The sequence below is a fragment of the Coturnix japonica genome, chromosome 1 (assembly GCF_001577835.2).
Source record: "Coturnix japonica isolate 7356 chromosome 1, Coturnix japonica 2.1, whole genome shotgun sequence".
Classification (NCBI taxonomy): domain Eukaryota; kingdom Metazoa; phylum Chordata; class Aves; order Galliformes; family Phasianidae; genus Coturnix; species Coturnix japonica.
Genome location: NC_029516.1, coordinates 9,405,535 through 9,427,382, shown reverse-complemented (window position 1 = coordinate 9,427,382; position 21,848 = coordinate 9,405,535). Strand labels below are relative to the sequence as shown.

The 21,848-nt window shown below is 33.0% G+C and overlaps 1 protein-coding gene across 11 annotated transcripts in view; it reads right to left on the bottom strand.

Annotated features, from left to right (window-relative positions):
• CACNA2D1 (calcium voltage-gated channel auxiliary subunit alpha2delta 1) overlaps nucleotides 1-21,848 on the bottom strand; it is a 325,793-nt gene that overhangs the window by 38,251 nt on the left and 265,694 nt on the right. For 4 of the 11 annotated variants that reach the window (XM_015878781.2, XM_015878932.2, XM_015878850.2 and 1 more), the window contains exons 13-19: nucleotides 13,325-13,403; nucleotides 11,270-11,319; nucleotides 9,546-9,635; nucleotides 7,512-7,580; nucleotides 6,641-6,715; nucleotides 5,605-5,679; nucleotides 2,987-3,043 (exon numbers count right to left, since the gene is read on the bottom strand). In XM_015878781.2, coding sequence (XP_015734267.1) covers nucleotides 2,987-3,043; nucleotides 5,605-5,679; nucleotides 6,641-6,715; nucleotides 7,512-7,580; nucleotides 9,546-9,635; nucleotides 11,270-11,319; nucleotides 13,325-13,403 — 495 coding nt within the window. Of the gene's footprint in view, nucleotides 1-967; nucleotides 2,174-2,986; nucleotides 3,044-4,263; nucleotides 4,352-5,604; nucleotides 5,680-6,640; nucleotides 6,716-7,511; nucleotides 7,581-9,545; nucleotides 9,636-11,269; nucleotides 11,320-13,324; nucleotides 13,404-21,848 lie in introns of all 11 variants that reach the window. The other 7 variants (XM_015879203.2, XM_015879027.2, XM_015879121.2 and 4 more) reach the window with 4 other exon arrangements.

Sequence of the window (21,848 nt, the reverse complement as noted above, 5' to 3'; positions counted from 1 at the left end):
TAAAGGAGATTAAGGAAAAAAAAAAAAGGTTTATTGTATTCTTTCTGATTGATAATACATGTATTTTTGTAACAGGATGTTCTACATATGGAAAGACCTCAAAACTTTTTTTTTTTTCTCTCTTTTTTTTTTTTTTTTCTTTTACTTTTACTTTTTCTTTTATTTTTCCTGCATTGGCACAGTTCTATATGTAACATGTATTGGTTCTCTTCTAGAAAACTGCAGCATAGAACACATCACTGCAACACAGAACATGTCCTTTGCTGATGCTAGTATTTCAAGATTTCTGTAACTTCTGACAATTAACCTTTTAGGGGATTTCAGTGATCCGGCTATTGTATGTATGGGACATGCTGAAGTCCCTTCTTTCAAAATGATGTCTATATTCCTTTTATGCTAGCAAATGACAGAATTAGACAATATACTCTGGCAAAGGTACATGACAAATGTACATGTGATTTCTATGAGAGAGTGTTTCATTATAACTTATATAGTTCCTAGTTCATACTGGAAGAAAGTTGTTCTGAATAGCTGATAGAAGAGGCCTTTACATAATAATCTGAGGCTTAACACTAGTCTTTATTTTCAAGACTGCAATAAAGAATAGTTTTTGAAGATTGCTCCTTAATGTTTTTAAGGTACAAATGTACGTGATTCTGAGTAAATGAAATTATTCACTCTCTTAGCAAATAAGACTTTATGTTTTCTAAGAGAAAAGTGAAGATGTTTATTCATTTACTGGAAATATTTCTGAAAAAGATTCTGGCTATTTTTTTTTTGCCTACTGATAACGTCAAAGTAATTTTAATGTTTCTTTTTACATAAGATAGAAAAAAAAATCTATGCTAATTCAATACATACAATATAGCTTTTTTCTAATGCATTTTTTTCCCCAACATTCCACACTCTCAATATAAATAGCAAAAGTGATAAAATGTAAAAATAAATAAAAAATGCATTTTCTTACATGCAATGGATAATGAATAGCATGGTCAAACCCAAACAGCATGCATGAAGGCATTGCCATGGCAGAAGTGGCATTTATGAAGTTCACATTCCATTCCAGCACACAAAGGAACAGAGAAGAAAATAAATGGTAAAAAAAGAAAAAAAAAAAAAAAAAAGCCATCACATCAAATCAAGGTCAATATTCATTTTAAATGATAACCTGGGCTAGCCATAGTTAAGGAGTCCAACAAAACTCAAGTAGATATTCACAAGTTTTCATTCTTTTAAAGACATGTTATTTACCACATATTCTTTATAAGTTATATTTAATAAGTTATCTAAGCGTATATAGAGATACAATATGAGATGTGCTAAAGGCACAAAGAAATCTCTTAGAGATTACAATAGAAAATTCCTAGACCAGTGGGAAGACTTTGTTTTCCCACAATGCTTTCTTTTTTTTTCCCCAACCTCCTCCCCCCCACCAACCACAGAATGCGTATTTACCAGCATTTGGGCTCCATAATTTTTTCTTCCTAGGTTGCCATTTTGCACTGTTTATTTTAAGCCATGAAGAAACAAACTTACTGATCAGTTTGCTCTTCTGTTTATCCAGTCATGCACACATGACTAGAATAAGCACAGCACCACTACATTCACCAGCACAACTTAATAAAACAAAACGGGAGTAAATCACTAGCAATGAAGCATGCAAATGAAGAAAATGCAGTCCATTTTCAGCACGAAAAATAAAGGCAAAGTTTTATTACTTCAATGACAAATCAAGAAGGAAACAAAGAAAGACAGAACTGGTGCAGCAACATAAAATATATATGTATATTAAAATGTTTGTTTTGAGGAGGTCAATATTCTCACAAATTCTATAGAAGGAATTATATTCCTTGGTGTGAGGAATCTAGTTTGTGTTCATACTTGAGACCCTAATGAAGATTTTGGCTGTTAGGCTTTTAAACAAATAATGGTGAGAAAGCAGAAAAATCATGGGCCCCAGAGGGAAGTCAGAAGAACAGCTTCCAGTGTGGGTGGATACCCAGTGCTTCTGCAGAGCTGCACACCCCTGAGCAGATGGTACAGCCAGGATAAGCCAGCCACAGCCACATCACACCATGACAAACTGAGGAACCAGCTGCGCTCTGAACATGAAGATGTTCTATGTTCTGGTGCTGCAGCACCTAAACAAGAAATCCAGTCTGGAGGTGGTCTTCTAGAAGTGATATAAACACAGCCACTTGAGACTCAATGAATTCAATTAGATCTGGATTTTACACTATTATTTTAATGGCACTGCTATGCAGGCCACTTGATTCGCATTATTTATTTCTATATGCATAAAAAGTCAAATTGGTCTACTGCATCTAATTTTGTTATTTTGCCAGTAACATTTAAGTCTTTTTATTGAGTTTTCACTAGATATTTTCTGCTCAGGGATTGCATTACATAAATTTTACTGAATTTCCTTTTCCCTCTTTGAGTTGATGGCAGTTAATCTTGTGGATCTGAATTTTCTAGTCCAAGAAATCTAATGTAAATAACAGGTAAAACATATGTCCTAGCCTTACTTCAGTTGGAAAAGCAAAAGCTAAATGTCTCAAATTCTTATGTGTTATATGCTGTACAATTAAACTTGGCAATAAAATCATTTAAACGATCTTCTCTTGACTTAGGGTTTATGCAAGCATAGTCAGCACAAGTATTCTCTCTCTCTCTCTCTTTTTTTTTATTTTTTTTTTCCTGCTACACATTCATTTTAAAATCTGAGTATTATTTTTTTACAGCACGGTTCTAATTATCATCTATTAGTAAAACATCATAATTTAATGGAACACTCTTCACTACAGCCAATAACATGTTTTTTATTATTTAAACAAGGAAGGATGCAGGCTTCATGCTTTGGAAGCTGTTTGTCAAAGTAAACAGTTCTCTAGTTAGATTTTTCCTAGTAAGCAGGACAGAAGCTTTCTAATGTATTTCCAGGCCTATGCATTCTAACACACTAATCACCTCCATCCAAAGTTACCTGTACATGGGGTCTCCTTTTTCTCAAATTAACTTTTGGTATTCCCACACCAATTTGCTGAAGTAACAAAAAAGCAGTAATTTACTTTTTTAGACTATTAGTAAACAGACCACTTATAGAAGTGAAATCTTGCCTACGCATCTATATTCTCCAGTGCACATGTACTGGAGCCAGTGAATAACCCTCATTCTGCTCAGGAGTTCTGAACGCAATGTCAGAATTGCACATAGGTTTTGTCGAGAGAAACAAAAACCAGGCATTTTAAACAATGTGAATTAAGTTTAAAGAGCTTTCCTTCCCACTGTTCTCTGCCAGAATTAAATCGTGGAATAAGAGATTCACCTTTTGTTTACTGTTCTATTTGCTCTTAAATCTATCTTCCTCTTACACTTTCAAAAATATAAACCATAGGACCAAATACTGAACCATATTAAAACATGTTCCATTTTATAACTATCATTCATTGGGTTTTGATCATAACCATAATGAGAATGAAGAAAAAGATTCTAATCTTTAAAAAATTATAAAAATAACAGAACTATCTATTGTTTTCCAAATCTTATCTAATTAGAACTAATCTTGTTAACATATACTTAATGTAAACTAACTCAATCCAGTGGTTACATGTACTTGGCGAGACAGGCTCTTTCTCAGGACAACAGTAAAACACACACACACACAGTACATAGGCAGAAAACTATAAAACTATTTGTTTAAATGTGTAATATAAAATTATAAATACATATATTTTATCTAGTTTAAAACTGTATTAAACTGAAAGGTTAAAAAATATTTCCAGTGTTATGCTCCAACATAGTTTTCATGCAGAAAACAAAGCACAAGGGAAAGTTCTTCAGATTTTTTACCTGTTTTCAATTTGTCTTTCTAAAAACTTGTCTGTTTTAGAAACAGATTTACAAGTTCAGAATTTGTAAAGGCCTTTTGTGTGTGTGTGTGTGTGTGTGTGTGTGTGTGAGATGCTACTGCAAGAAAATTTCCCAAAATATTGTGTTGAACCAGTTTTGATTTCAGATAACAGATTGTCAGAAGGAAAGGCATTCAGAAGAAGGTACTACTCAAAGCTTAATACACCCTCACCTCTTCAAAGGTAAAGACGTAGTTATGTTTTAGCTTACATCTACTGAAAAACTGCTGCCAAAGAGGGTTAAGATGTTGTTAGTTAATACGTTAATGGCTACCAGGATGTTCAACTAAAATTAATATGACATGTTAAAGAAAGTCCATGAGTTCTAAATACATCTTTCTTTATAGTGTACCTTAGTTTTAAAACGTAGTTCTTGTATCAGTCTGTATAGCATGCACCACCCCAAACAAACTGGGAGTGAAAAAGTCTAGTCTCTGTAACTGTTAATAACAACAATAATAATGCATATGCTTAATATTACATTTAAACATTATTCTATCACATAAAACACATCACATCATATACCATTTTTTTAACATACTCTAAATCTATATTATTCTATATAATTTTAATTAAAGAAAATCAAAACACCTACACAAAGAAACCATGACAGTTTCCTACTAATCATCTGCAGTCTGTCTAGGTCTAGATGGAACAAACTGAGCTTTTCATTCTCTAATAAAAGTTCTTTACTTGTTAGTGTTACACTGTAGAATGAGGTGAACAGAGCCCACATTCATTAGTGTCTCACCAGATGATGCCTAAAAGAAGAATGCTACACTGCTTCATTTTATATTCCTTCTGTTAACAAAATTCTATAGAGGGCATAGAGCAATCCTTCTTTAAAACAGAGACTGAAGTTCTGATTTCTGAAAAACATTCAGTCATTCACCTAGAAGTATCTCACCAAAGCTAAGGAGGGAACTACTACAAGGCGATACGTGTAATTTATCAGTCCATACAGGATTAAGACTACTATTATTGGATATGAAACTAGACTGAAATCTGGGTTTTAAAGTCTACTGAACTTTGAGGAAAATCACATCCTAATTAGATTTAGATAGATTTTATGTCTGAAAGACCTTTTGTAATTTGAATTAAAATCTAGCATTATGGGAATTCTGATCCACCCCAACTCTGAGCTCAGGCTTCATCTCTGGTAAACAAAAAGTAAGCAAAGAAACAAATATGAAAAGACAAGTAAAAACAGTGTGTGCTCATCCCTGATTTCTGCAGTTTTGTAGGCATGAAATCTTAAACTTCTGAAATGAGAAACCATCAAATAATAAACATACACTATTAAACTCCTTTGAGTTTGCTTCAGTGGCATCTTGAACACAGTACAACTTTTTTTGTAATATTACACCAATCTCTAGCTGGTTTTTTGTTTGTTCTTCTGTTTTTCTTTGTTAATATATTTGCTGAAATTCTTATTTCATATCTATAGATGTCTGTGTAAAATATGCATTTTTCTTATTTTTCTTATATCAAAATTCAACAAAAATCAGTGCTCAGCTTCTTGCTACCTAAGTGGATTTGGATTACACCATATACACACCATGGCTTTCCTGGCACCCCACAATGAAGAATTCTTTATTATTGTTCTCTGGTAATCTAAGCAGTTCTTATTTATTCATGTTACTTTTCACAATGTCCTTATACTACAGTGAATAAATTAGAAAGTTTCTCATACCTTTGGTTGAAGATTTGGATGAAGTAGCACATACCCATTAGGATCAATTGCAAAGTAGTATCCATTTGGACAAAGCTGAAAGAAAGAAATGAAGTGCAGTAAATCCTTAGTAATAAAGAGAGATTAACCAGTAGCTTTATAGCAGTAGTTACATTGAGGAAAAGATATTGCTTCAGGCATCATAAGTATGTGAGACATTAATTTACAGATTTATTTATTTATTTATTTATTTATTTATTTTAATTTTCTTTTATTTTTAATGTTTACTCTTTTAGAATAATAAACTTAATATAATCATTTGTACTGATCTGGAGTTCATGAGGCCCAGTCCTGAAAGAAGTGTACTGAATAAGCTCACTACACAGCTGACCTTTCCTATCAGGACCTATTGCTGAATTCTGTTCAGCTTGTCTTCCATTATGAACCCCTCTGTTCCTTTCCTGCTTTTTCAGGCAGTCTGCCCACAGACTGTACTGTGGCATGGGATTTTCCCATCCTTGATGGGAGACTCTCCATTTGCCTTTGGAAAATGCATGATGTTCCTTTGTTTCCCCAGATGCTATTTTCCCCAGCAATGGTTATTTTCTTAGAAATTCCCTAGCTAGATGTTTAAATATAGAAATCAATCATATTGAATAGTGTATAGACAGACTTATAATTAAGAATTATTCTATAAATAAATGTCCTCTAAAGATGATAAGTATTATTACTAGTTATAGTTAATTGTATACTCTGGACTCTGGCAAGAATCAAGCACTCATTTGAACAGTAACGCCCGAGGCTACAGAATAATAAATACTTGGAATATATCCCCTTGTGTAAAAGTTGGCTTTTACAGATGCATTCTGATGGAGAATACACACAGAAGCCCAGATTTGGCTGGTCAGAAAAACTACAATAGAAAAGAGTATATGAAAAGAAGCCTGCTGGTATTTTAACTCACATCCAGCCATTGCTGTATGACTGATGAAAGAGCACACAAAGTAACCGTAAATAAATCAAATATCAAGAAAAACCATCAACACAACCAACTCACCGTAAATCGAGGTGTCAGCTTTTTTATGTCTTCCAGAGAGACATCAACCCCCATTACTCCAAGAATCAGCTGATTCTGGCAAGATTCCAAAATGTTAGGTAATGTTTGACATATTTTGCCTTCATCTCTTGTTTGACAAAAGTATTTGAAGAGTTGCCTATTTACTATTGGGCCTATTTAAAATATTTTTAATGATAACCAATGTGATTAAAAATAATATTCATAATTTAGTACAAAGTATGGAAATTGTTACAGAAGACAATAATGTATGCATTCCTGGATGAACAAACAGTAAATGCAAGAAAACAAGCAAAACATACTGCTTGTCAAACTATTATGAGTTACTAGCACCCATGTAGACCTACTAATACACTGTCAGGTTGGGCAGCTGATCATTAAACTTATTAGACTGTAACAGCACTAGGAAAACTTAATAGTTAGATTTTAATCTATACCCACAGTGCTATTTTCTACCATCATTACAACTAATTAATTTAAAGTTGGCATCATGGCCTTTTACCCTGAATTGTTACAGCTTCATAGATTTGTTATACATTTATCTGGGCTTTCCTTCCTGGCAAGGCCTAAAAAATGTCACTTTCTACTTCCCATCTCCTGAGCACTTAGTTCATTCTCACTGCCACCAGGTCATAGAGATAAAACAAGGAATGTCATACCCTGAAACTCAGAACTACAAAATGAATGATCTGAACTTCCTCGTTCCCAAGATGTTAACAGGGAATGAGAGATGACCTATTATTTCTGACATGAAAGACAATTAAATTGTAGAAAACTCTATGGAAATGCACATTTTTTTTCAAATTATTTAACATTAAATTTAATTGTTTGCTTGCTTTAAATAACTGCTTACTATTTTTCCGTTTTGTTCTTTTGTTAGATTGAAGACAGGCAGAGTTCCTGTAATCACAAGGCCCAGCTCCTAAGAAATAAACACATACAGAGGAGATGAAAAGACTTTTCAGTTTAATAACAAACATTCACAGGACCACAGAATCACAGAATTGCAGGGCTGGAAAAGTATAACTAGAAATCATTGAGTCCAACCCTGTAATACAGGGGAACCTAATGTAAGACTCTACACTTGCTCCTGTTGAATCTCATCATGCTCCACTCTGCAAAACTCCCTAGTCTGTTCTGGTCATATTGAACGGTATTCTTAAATTTGAATATTCAGTATAACAGAGGATAACTATAATACATTAGAAAAAATCCTGGGATTACTGTAGTTAAATGTTAGATTAGAGTATTAAGAAGAAAGAAAGAAAAAGAAAGAAAGAAAGAAAGAAAGAAAGAAAGAAAGAAAGAAAGAAAGAAAGAAAGAAAGAAAGAAAGAAAGAANAAAGAAAGAAAGAAAGAAAGAAAGAAAGGAGAAAAAAAATAAAAAAGGAAAGAAATGAAAAAAAAGAAAAGATGAAGAAAAAGTTGTACAGGACATTGATTAAGATAAAGATCCATTGTTACAAGTCAATTCTAATTGTTGCTAATGTGAAGACTTGAGAAAAAACATGGGACTGGACTAGGTATACCTGTGCCTCCATGATGAGAAAGTTTACAGATTTCAACCTTCACCTCTGATGGTTTAGCATGGGTTGGTCTCCAGCTAATAAATACTATTACTAAAATGCCCTACTTTTTATAAATATGTACGTATGCATGCACACACAAATATACCTATGATTATATACTAAAATATCTTCAACAGTTCTGTGATATACATGCTTACAAGCATGCTTACAAAGCACACTCATGCAGGAAACTTGAAGGAAAGACTGAATTAACCCAATGAAAACACACAGCAACATGAGAGAAGTTTGCAGATACCACTCTTCATTAAGCAAATCTCTTTTCCTAGTTACAAATTTAGCTTTGGCTTTACAACAGGATATGTACAGAAAATAAGAACTTTCGTCACAACATCCTTTATATTTCCAGTAAGTACCTCAACAGTAACCCAGAAAACATGGTTAATGAACTTCAGGTCATTGAAATTCCAAAGAAAAACGGGTTCCTCTGTGTGTCATACTTAGTTCTATGATGTACTGATAAAAGTTTACAATAATGCTGACTGACAGGAGGAAGTGGATTTTGACATAACATTATTGACCATGTGACCTTAAATAGATACATGGTTCCAGATGACCATTTAACAGTATTTCTTGTCTAGATAGAGTTACTCAGAAGAAGGTTATCTAAAGACACAGATTAGATTGCTGCTAATAATACTTCACTGTTTGTAGCTCTCTGAATATGTTTGTTTTACAAGATTTGTTATAAGTTCAACAGTAAAGAAAGTATTTCATATAACTCTTTGTTTATTTCCCAAGTATATACGCTGTCCAACTAAAGAAATCATTGCTTTGAGCAAGCAAGTAATTACAGCTATGATCAACTGAAGATTCAAGTTCAAAATTTGTACAAATACCCAGTAGAACTGAGACAGGTTTCATTTTCCCTTGAATCACTGGGAAATAAACAAAACAAAACAAAACAAACAAAGAAAACAAAAAAAAAAAAACCCTCTACACATGTAATATAATTGATGATCTCTACTGTAGAACAAGTATAACACTGGGAAACTGTTTGATTTTTCTAGTTTTTGTTAATTTGTTGACACTGATGACTGTATGCAGAATGGCTTTTCTCCGTTAAAGTTGAGAACAAGTAATGAAAACACCAGATACAAGCAAAGACCAGCATATTGGCATAAGCTGTTCAGAAAGTTGCTCTATTGAACAGTTCAAATGCTGGAAATACTATGTTTGGAATTATTAAAAAAAAAAAAAAAAAGTCCTTAGGACTGTGGCGAATGAATCCCTGTACTAACTGATATCATATGCCTTTCTTCTGAAGAGACCAATTTTACTTTAATAGATAACTGTCATACCAGAGCATCCAGATAGACGTTTGTCCATTGGACCTGTTTGGCTTTCTCGCCAGCTAACACCATTGGCCTACCCAAAACGTCCAGATATTCCTGAAAAAAAGAGTAATAATCTTTTCAAAAAGCAATTATTAGACCCACATCCAAAAACAGCATAAGAAAACAAATAAGAAAATATAAGCAACTTAGAAAAACAAAGCAAAACAAAACACACACACACAAAAATGATAAGTGAAAAAAAGTCAACATTCACCACTAACACAGGTATTTTACTTACATATTTATTTATAATTTTACTACCCAATATTTCAGTCTTCAGACTGCAGTATGGACTGCCAAGACTATTCCTATATTTCCGTGACAGTTGCTCTATCACAGTTGGACCATATAGATATACAACCACTCCTCTCTTTTCATTAAGTGATAATTAGTTATATCTATTCAAAAATTAGATGTTTATGTTAATGAAATTATGGGCAGATCACAGATTCTTCAATACAAAAGAGACAGTGGAGGGTGAGTGGTAATCACTACGTGAGGTACAACAGCAAGAACCTGTATAACTCCTATTGAAACTAAACTTTCAGAATTTTAAACTTGTGTTCCTTTAGTTCTGCATTGCAGATAAAGCTGGTGAACTTAAGAGTTATAAAATTCCTGGTCTGAGTTGGGAATGGTTGCCATCAAACTTGTTTTACTCTTCAACTTTTCCAATCTGTCTTAAAATATTAGGGATATTTCTTGCCAGACACTATCTGGAAGAGTTTAATGGCATCAAAGGACTCTTACTTAAGCAAAAAAAAAAAAAAAAGTCATGGCTGATCTTGGAAGGACAAAAAACTGCTATGATATTTCTTAACTTTTCTGGACAGCTGAATAAATTAACTTTCAGACAACAGAAAAAAAAAAATATATGTGTGTGTATATACATATGTGTATATATATATGTGTGTATATATATATATATATATATATATATATATATATATTTCTGTTATATATAATTTATATATATATATAAATTTGTCCATCTACATTGTCAGTCTGGATCATGTAATTCCAGGATCCTGTGTTCTTAATTATCTGCACTCATGTCTTCTAAATTGCCCTTGAATTTTAGAGAGGAAAAGCTGTCTGTCCCAGACTGGTTAGACCAACTCAGGAACCTCTCAAATAAGCGGGAATGTACCAGGCCACTGTTTCTGCTCAGTTGAGTTCAGAGATTTCGTGAGATTTATGCCCTTACACAGACCCACTGCCTTCTCCATGCAATGCAAACTTGTCCAGAAAAGTTATAAAAAAATTCTAGTTTTAAAGAACTTTATACCTCAGGATCAAAGAGGAGCCACAAAAGGCAAGGAGGAAAACTGAGCCCAGAATAAAATTATTGTCTGAAAAGCGTTACAGGATGCAGATTATTTCAAACTTGAGGTTGTGTTCATGTGGCCAGCCAGTTTTAGAGGATGCTAGCATGACTAGCATGCATGCAACTCAATGTGGGCTAGCTGACAAGAATAACTGAGATCATATTGTAAATTGGCTTACTGTAACTATACAGAAGGAAAAAATAAATGAGAATATTCTATCAGAATAATACGTCATATGTAAATGAAAAACTTAACTTTTTCTCTGTTCTTAATGTACTCTATGTTAGAAAATAGTTTAGAACAGAAATTTCCCTACTTCTTTGTGTTGCAACTGTATCTGCATTTTACAAACACGCTTACCTGGGTGTTTATTCTTATGGCTCCAATGGATGGAATTTCATAATAATAACCTAAAATTGGGAACAGAAATAACACTGTCTTAATATAAAACAGTTCTAGTTTCTTCATCTTAAGGCATTTAATTTTACTTATAATGTATAATTAAAACTTTATAGAAAGTACTGTGTATGAATGAAACACTTTTTTTGTCAATGCCATAGCAACACATTGACCCACATGCCATACAGGCCAACCTAGTTACTCTTCAGCAGCAAGACTGTACTATGTATTTCTTTTGTCTGTTATTTTTAAAACTACAATAATGTACTGAATTTGTATTCTTGTACTACCCGTTACTCTGAAGTGCCAGCATATTTAATGGGGATTTAACAGTGCTGTAATAGCAATGGAATTATATGTTGAATGCACTCATATAAGAATACAAGAATAGCTATAGTCTGTTAAAGTTCACAGGATAAAAAGGCAATCTGGAAAGAAAAGAAAAACTGTATCCAGCATTTCTTCTAAACTGAACATCATATACATCCTTTTTTCATTATTGATATTATCTCTTATTTGTCTGAATTAAAAATATTGCCCATATTTATCAATAAGACTAAAAAGAAAGGGACATAAAGCTCCTAATCCAAGTTCCAGCTTCAGACCACATGAGTAAGTCAAATCAGAGGGAAGGAGAGCAGAACAAGAGAGGTAAGACTAATGAGATGACTTGCCTACTTTGTCATAGGTAATGTGTGACTTGATAACAAATCCAAAGCTTTAATTAAGAAAAATTTAAAGACAATTTTTCATTTTTTGGGCAGGATGTGCAAAATAACGAATTCCATTAATTTTGGAAAGATGAGTATGATCATTTTCCTTTGATTATAAAATAACATGAGATTATTCTGCAAGTGAGTTGGTCTGAATTTAACAGAATGGAGTTTAAAAGCACTTAGTAAACAGAGATACAAAGACAATACTTAAAAAATGTTTTCAAAAATCAAATGCTGATTTTCTGTAAATATCGGACAATGCAATCTATAGAATGTCTTGCATAATTTAAGTCAGCATTCTGAGAGATTTGTTAGGTTATGATACATGTGTTGTTTAAGTAGGTTATGGATTCTTCTCTATCATTACCCTTTCTGTGTCTGTATCATTGTCTTACCTAATTTTTAAAAATTTCTCTTTTGCAATGTATCTCTGTTTACTTTTTGTCTCCTTCCCTACTAAAATGGCATCTAGACTTTCTTCTCACACTCATTATGAAAGCATGTTTCCACATTTTTTTTTCAAGCAAAAAAATTAGGAGGAAGGTTTTTACGTCCTTACATTCATTCCTTTCATTTCTTTCCATGTGAAAAAAAAAGAAAAAAAATCATATATTTAGCATGCACTTAGAAACTAAGAAATCACAGAAAGAGTAATTATAATATTTTGTGGGGGAGGGAGGAGGATTAATGCAAGTCATCTGGTCTTTTCTATGTTTTAGAGGAAAAAAATTAAAAAAAAAAAAAAAAAAAAAGAAANTAATATTTTGTGGGGGAGGGAGGAGGATTAATGCAAGTCATCTGGTCTTTTCTATGTTTTAGAGGAAAAAAATTAAAAAAAAAAAAAAAAAAAAAAAAAGAATAAAAAAAAAAAAAAAAAAAAAGAAAGAAAGAAAGAAAGAAATTCAATCAGCCAACCAACTGAACAAAAGATCATTTTGTCCAAGCTCCTTAATATAAAACAGCTTTGACTAATTTTCTTATCTGTCATCAGTTCCATGTTTTCATAGATAACAATTACAACAAGAACATTGAAAATTTAACCATAATATCTTATTATTATTATAACAAATACTGCAATAATACTTTTCTTACAACTGTGTATTATATAACAACAAATAGACACAAAACTTATTATTTATCCACATAAGTTTACACATTTCATCAGCTTTTTTTTTTTAACTGATTAAAAATACAAGAAACCTGCAAGTTACACTGAGAAAAAAAAAAATCAAAAATACGTAATTTTTAAAGAATGTTTAAGAAATTGTTCTAGCAAAGAACAGTTTCAAAGACATAGTACCTTTATTTTCACAGGCCATCCACTGTATAGGTCCTTTGTCGTAATTATGTTGACCAACAGAAAATGTGAACACACGTACCTAAGCATATCAGAAACAAAACGAAACAAAATAGACATAAAACTTAACAAAAAACCATTATTTAGCTGTGACATTCAAGTTAATGACACTTGGATTTATTTATTTATTTTATTATATTTGAAGTGAAAAATAAATCACTGAACTTCCAAGTTGATATCAATACCATAGATTCACTGGTATTATGATATTTATATTTACCTATTCTATTTTGTCCCAACAAGTAGAACTCACCAATAATTTTCTTTCATACATCTTTCATACTTTAAAGTTCTAATACTGCTTATTGTCTGTAAAGCATTTGAATTTCTTTTTAAATTTTTCTAGTCCACTTATTTTAACACTTCAGTTTAGTATTAAATTAGTTGCCATTATCTTCTATCATACTGATAGGACAAACTAAAATAAATAACAATAAATTAACAAAATAAGATGAAGTAATTTAAATGCATTATGTTTGTATGTAGGTTAAAAATCCTACAAGATGCAGAGAAAAGCTATATATACTATGTTTCAGTTTATTCTAAATATTCAGTTTATTTCAGAATATTCTGCTCAGAAGCTGAACTTTTCTGAAGAAGGTGGGAAAAATATTTTCCCAGTAGTTTTAATAAGCTGATAACTATTTTTATGCCCCTCTGATGGATTATCCTACAACCACACAGTCTTTCCTTTTCTAGCATATCTTCATGGACCTTTAACTTTACCACTTCACTTTACAAAACACAGATCGTAATATGAAAACAAAATATGAATTACTTTCCATGGGATTCAGTAATAAAGTACTGTTTTCTTTAAATACATTAAATATGACACTTCATAGACTCCTTGCAAACTACTTTCTGATTGATGTTATTAGGTGGTATTCAATCAATTTTTCTTCACTTTTTTAATATGTGCTACATATACTTTTAATTGTCAAATAATCAACAGAAATTGTGTGACACAGTTAGAGTCAATGTATTAACCAGGAGCTACAGGAATAATTCCAAATCATCAGTCAACAGGTATAAATTGGTGAAATTTTATTACTTATGACCCCTACATGGAAAAAGGGCAAACCAAGCTTTGTGCTAGATGTCATTTTAATTAGGAATATGTTTTGATCTGCTCTGTTTGTTGAGAAACCCTTTGTTTCTCCTTCTGGTAGAATTAAAGGAGCTACTTATGCAAAATTTTTTTGAAAAAAGAGAGAAATATTGAAGTTTTAACAAAACTACCCTGTTTAAGGTCATTCCTCAATAACAACTCAAACCAGTTGCAGTTTTAGTTATACAAAGAGGTATGTGAATGATTATGTGTCTGATGCTGAATTTTGTTCTCGTAGTTCATAAAGGCATAAACAGATGAAAAATACCTTCAATTACCTTGAAAATATCAATATTGCTAGTAGGAGCACAACTTTGATATGTCTGCATCTCATTTACCTGTTTTATTACATATCACGTTGTAAAATAGTATTTCATTTGCCATCATTTGTTTGTTCCCATTTGTTTTTAACCTTTTTTTACAAAGTGCCAGCTTTTTTTTTTTTTTTACAAAAAGTGCCAGCATCCTTCTAAGGGATCTTTCTGTTTCTACTTAATTACCATCTATTTTTTCCAAGTTAAATATCACGCTGTTTTATATTCATATCTCTCAACTCACTGCCCATCTATGACACTTCTTGTTTTTGGGGGACTCACAGCTCTTTTCCAAGCTTAGTGTTCTCTAAGCAATTAAGATTAAATTACTCTTAAAAAATTATAGTGAAACAAGAAAAAACCCGCTAAAGACCACTTGTTAGATAGTTGAGTGATCCAATGACCCTTTTGGATTAAAAGCAACTAATTAAGTATGAGAGAGTCATGTGGGTTTGCTAGTGTGTGTGTATAAAACACGAGTCAATTAGACTGGACTGTCTAGCATTTGATCTCAAATACAAAATTAAAGCACTGTGTTGGACTCAAGTTGCAAAATGCTATGTAATTTAGGGAAAAGAAGCAGCATGTTAAATCTGCAACTAATCTATAAAGAATTCAGAATTTAAATTATTGACAACAACCAGAGGACAATATATCTGATTTAGTGTTCCTTGGATAATTAACAGAGATAAAGAACTGCAATGAAAATTTGAGTTTTTAATTGTTACTTGGTTTGGCAAGAGGGTGGAACATTCAAAAGAGTTTTCTTTTTCCTATTGCCTCATCTGGAATTGAGTAGAATGACAGACCAGCTGGAAAAATGAGTCAGAAAGTCAAATTAACAAGCCAATTTTAGCAAAAAAACATGGTCTGTGCTAACATTTTCTGTGATGGGATCTAGTGTCAGCCAAAGGACTGAGATGTGTCTGTGTATACCTTTTTCTTATAGACATCTCTCCAAAAAAGACAGAAGATATTTAAACTTAAGAAAAACAAACAAACAAACAAAAACAACAAAAGAAAACAACAACAAAACAAAAACAAAACAAACAAACAAAAAACAACAAATAAAAAACCAGGTTTAATTATTTTTACTAGGAATATTGTGGCTGAGAAAACTTGGAGCAACTAACCAGATCAGAAATGATAGATATAAGCATCTCTCCCTTTATTTGTTCCTCCTTTCAAGTTTTGTTTCCACCAAGTAAGTGGATTTCTACGATGAAACTAACTGCCAAGTATCTTTGATCCCTAGAAGTTGTTTTTCATCTGAAATAGCCACTGAGACCTGCTATTATTTCTTTTCTGTACTTCTCTGAGAGACCTCAGATTCTGCAAACACAATAGGCTCCAGGGTTCTTTCACACAGGTCTTCTTTCCCCAAACCTTTCCCAAGGGAAAGTCCAGCCTTAAAGGGGAGATCCATTTGTTCTTTTCATGTACAAAAATAACATTCAAATTATTAAAAAGTAACAGAAGAATTAGGGGGAAAAAAAACAAACAAACAAACAAAAAAAACCTAAAACCAAAATAAAAGATAGGAGCTGTCTGGATCTCAATGGGTCTACTGAAAATGTAGTAGGTTTTCCAGATAAAAATCAAAATTTGACATCCAGTTAGAGAATAGCATGAAACACCAACAGAAATATACCAAGTTGTATTTTTGACTCTTATGTCCAAACTATGATTTTTCTCTTTCTCTAGGTACTCTCCAGAAAAAGGTTCAGAATTGGAAAAAAAAAAAAAAGAAAAAGAAAAAAAAAAAAAAAAAAAAAAAAAAACAACATGGGAGATGGTAATAATTTATCTCATAAATACTTGCATTCAAAAGATAATTTCAAGCTTAACATCTTTGAGTTTATAGATGTGAAAAATGATGTAATGCATTTGATAAAATACCTTCTCAAGTCTTTGCATGATTGAGCATCTAGGATCACTTCCATTAAATCCTTAATTCCAAGCTGCAGTGATAACTTGTAAATTTCTAGTCTAATTGTAATCTTTCTAACATAAATCCATCTTTGGAAAATGAAAGAAAAAATATTGGAAAATCTCCCCTTCCTTGAATATGATTCTGAATTATACACAGATAGAAAAACATTTAATGATCTTGGGATTTTGTCAATATTGCTTGTATTGCTGTTGCATCATAATGAAAACATATCTGCATTAACAAAAATGGGGATAGTTTCTTGTGTAAAGCTTGAAAACACTATTACCACAATTACAATGTAACACTTTAGAAAATTTGAGAATTACTCCTTCCACTGAACTGAGAGAACACGAATACATTTGTGCTGTTCTGCATTTTATTAGTGCCACCTTGTGGTACTATAGCAACCCATTCCTAACTCACTGATGCTAGCAGGTGATGCTCCTTCCTGCTCTGCTAAAAGTACAAAGGTTTACCCATACCCTACTGATATAGACTATTCTACCTCTGATAAATCCATTATAATTAGATTGATGAAAGACTGATGATGTGGCCCTTTCAGTCTTTATGTTGTTAAACCTTTCATGAGACAAAAGTGTAGAAGTAAAAACTGAATTAGTCTACCCTGACATGATCTTAATATAGAGATATTACATGATAGTCAGGAGGCCATGTCCTCCATATCGAGCTGCCTACATATGTAAAAAGAGTTTTTAATATAATCATTTTCCAGCTGTAGGTACAAATCAGCTGTTTTAATACCTTTTTACAGCATTAGTCCCAACAGCATTTAGAAAGAGAAAAGCTGTGAACTTAGGTTTTAGAGTCAATCTGGCTGTGACTATCCTAACAAGAAATGGTACCTTGGTCTACTTTCTGGCCTTGAGAAAGTCAAGGAAGTTCCTGGGGCTGCGGGGTCCACACACATGATCAGAAACTATATTATTGTTCTTTCCTTCTCTCCTTTTCCTTAGTGCTCATGGGAGCAGTGCCAGTAACTTGGTTTAGAGTGCAACAGTTGGCACAGGCTGCAAACCTCAAGGGTCTAACTTACCATACATATGATTACAAAAGTGTTTAAGCTCACATCCTGTCCCAAGAGAATGCACTAATATAAGTGATGCCTTCAGACACTGAAGCCGACAGGTGATGTCACCCATCATGTAATGCAGTTGCTGTATGCTTAACCCCTCCCACTGACAGTCATGGATTTATTTCATTTGGAAGAACTGGAAGTAGTCTTCTGTGGTGTGGATTTGCAGCATAGTTTTGGCTGAAGGGGTGCTGACACACTGGTAGCTTCTCTTGCACTACTGATTCAGCTCTCCTGAAGGTGCTCATCTCACCAGACTGCCCCACACTACCTCAGGAATAAATGTAAGGCAATCCTTTTGAATCAAGTTATTTTCCATCTACTTGCTACATCTCCAGATCATTCCTATTCCTCCCTCAGATTAAGAAGTTATGCTATCAGCTTTTTCATGATCCAGCTCTTGATTATTTATGTTTTCCACACAGGCTCTATTTACTCAGTTGACATGTTTCCTTCTTTGGTTATCTTAAAAATGTTTCTATGCTGAATCAAAAAACAACTGAATTTCTCCTTTCCCTAAGCTACAGCCCGACATTCAGCATTTAGTATTCCCTGAAGAAAAATTCATTTTTCCCAAGACTTCTTTGTACATTTGATTGCTCATATTGGAAAGCAGAAAAAGGAGGTGACAAAGTATTTCCCTCTGCACTTTAGATTAAAAGCATTTTAGGCATTTCTTTGATAGTCAAAACAACACTTTGAGGGAGATGAGCAGCTGGAAAGGACCAGGCTAATTAGAGGGATATTTACTGTTCCTATCATGACACCAAGTCTTTCTTTTTCTTTTTTCCTTTCTTCCTTTCTTTCTTTCTTTCTTTTTTTTTTTTTTTTTTTTTTTCCTTTTTTTTTTTTTTTTTCTCTCTCTCAAGGATTTAAAGGAATATTTAATATCCCATCGTACATATTCTATCTAATGAAGTTATTTCAAACTCTAGTTCTTAACAGCTTTTAACTCTACACTGTAGAGTAACTATTAAAATTTAAATTTTATTCAATTACCTTTAAAAAATATATATATTCATTGAGATTTCTTTGAAAAAACAGTACACTTTGCCCTTTGTATAGTTACTCTATCATTTATGTCTACTACTCTAGTTCTTTTACAGCTTAGGAAGTAAAACAAAGTAGTCACAGATGCCAAATAGCCTTACAAAAGAGAGACTTTTCCCCTTGTTCATGTGCTGTTTCTTGGAGACCAGTCTGAAAAATAAATATTATCCTAGATCAGTCTTAAGAATGAGAGATGTAAGAATGAATATTCATTAAATTTTGTTCAATTTTTAAGAGATGAAGAAATGTTAAGTGGAAATTTGCCACTGCCACATAGGACTGGGCTTAGGGCAACCTGACCTTGTACTGTTGGCAGGTAAAACCTTCCTTTATGGACACAAGCTGGTATTGATGATGCCTGATTTCAGCAGCTGGCAAATCTCTTACTATATCTGAAAGTCTGAGTCTTATGTGCAATCATGCATTAGAGAATGCCCTTCACAGACAGCAATTAATGCAATGTGTGCATACTAGCCATTGTGCTTCTTGCCAAACTGCACCTGAAATCTCAGCATTCTCTGTGAGCATATCATCCATATGACTGAAAGAGAAAGTTCCTCCCTATAATAAATGACACATATTTTAATTACTTTTGTAATCAGCTTAATAAACTTAACTGTAAGAGGAAAAAAAGAGGAAATAAAAAAATAAAAAAAAAATTTTTTTTTTTTTTTAAAAAAAAGACCACAAATATGTAATCTGCAGGTAAAACCAGACAGCTGTCTGTAGTCCTGGTGTGTCCAACAGCTTGTATAAAAATGATTTTTTTTTTTTAAATAAATTTAACGACATGTTTTGCACTCCAAACAGCAGGGAGAAGAGCAGAGAATTGTACTTAAAGAACATCCCAGGTAACAAGACATAGGACATATTTCAGTTTATGTGATCTAACTGAATTTTAATTCTTTGCCACAAAGTCTTTCTTTCTAACGAAAAGAAGCATTTTCATCCTTATTTAAATATGCTTCTTATAGAGGAATCTACTAGAAAAAAAAAAAAAATACTGCCTGAATTGTCTTTGGTTTTGGTTTAAATAAAATAGCCTATACAAGACTGCAACAGAAAGCTCTGACATTGCTGTTTTCTTGGAATCATAAAATCACAGAATCCTTATGGTTGGAAGAGACTTTTAAAAGTCATCTTGTTCAACACCCCTGCAATGAACAGGGGCATCCGCTGCTCGATCAGGTTGCCCAGTGCCTGATTCAGCCTCATCCTGAAAGCCTCCAGGGATGGGGCAACCACCACATCTCTGGCAAACCAGTGCCTAAACACTCCCACTGTAAAACACTTTTCCCTTATATGTAACCTAAATCTACATTCTTTAAGCCTGAAACCATTTCCCCTAGTTCTGTCACAACAGACCCTGCTCATGAGTCACTTCCTGTAGCTCCTTTTAGATGCTGAAAGGCTGCTCTCAGGTCAACTTGCAGCATTCTCTTCTCAAGGCTGAACAGCCCCAGCTCTCTCAGCCTGTCTTCATTTCTCTGGCCCTTCTCTGGATGTTCTCCAACAGGTCCATGCCTCTGTTGTACTAAGACTTAATATCTGGATGCAGTACTCCAGGTGAGGGCTCACCAGTACAGAGTAGTGGGGCAGGACTCTGGCCACGCTTCTTTTGATGCAGTCCATTGAAGGCACACTACTGGCTCACAAAAGTTAGTCAAAAAGGATTTATTCTTAGTGAAGCCATGCTGGTTCTCCCATATCCTCTCACTAAATTTCAAAAGGAGGGTCAAGATAGAAACAAGAATGGAGATGTACAATAGGCCAAGAATTCTGTTACTGTATATGGAGGCTGATTCTGCTTTGAAAGATAAGTGCTTTGTTTTTTCTGTCTTTACTTTTTTTTTTTTTTTTTTTTTTTTTTTAACAGTAGGATCTACAGAAATTACTGAAAAAACCTCAAGAAAATTAAAGTCCATTCTTGAATGTCATTTCCCATAGCCATGCAAAGACAGCACTGCAAAGTTACTTCCTCATTCTTTGGATCAGGATAGCACTTCTAGTTCCATGCAAAAGACTAAAGAACATGATTATTATTTTCCTGAGATATGACAGAGCAGGTTTTAACCTTTCATTTTGAAATTCATCATGACTTTGAATCCAAGTCATTTTCTGTATAAAAGCACTTGATTCCTTTTCTTTTCATCTGAAATACTCATCTATAACTCATTTATTTTCTTGTTTTTTGTCATGAATGAAGTTTTTCTTTTTTTTTTTTTTCTTTCTTTTTTTTCCCAAAATTCTACAAACAACGCTTGCTTAATTGCATACATTAATTGTTATTTGATAGTATTTCTCAGATGGTACTCTATCATTTCAGGTACTAATGTGCTCTCCCGCCAGCAGCAATCTGGACTAGTTTACATTTAAGTTGCACAGGATTTCTACTTACATAAATTAAGTTCACAGTACCTCCACACTTAAGATTTGTCATTTCCTATTTCATACCGCTTTCATTTATAATGTGTCCTGAGTGCACTAAAATACATTCCTTGTTATCAGAATGAACTGAAACTTTGTATCTTGTAATTTTTATTTCCCTCTTCACCTGTCACGTGTTTATACTGCTTCAGACATACAACTTTTCCTATAATCTGTTTGTTTCAGATTACTATATGGTTACTACAGAGATTGCCATTCTGTAACTTCTTCCTTTCAGTCCCAATATGAAGTCTCCTACACATTTCTGTTTGTTTTTCCATCAGTGCATTGGCCAGTCTTTTCACTGAAAGATGTCTCACTCCATTTGAAATGTTCTATTAGCCCATCTAATGGGCTAACACTCAACTAGTGCTCACTAAAAATATACAATATTTTTTTTATTACATGCGTTCACGTTGATAAAACAATATGGTGGGTAACACAACTCTTAAGTACCCCATAGAAGCTTAGCAATATTTTTTGTTCTATAAGATGTCTTTTTTTTTTTTTTTTTTTTTTTTTTTTTTTTTTTTTTTTTTTTT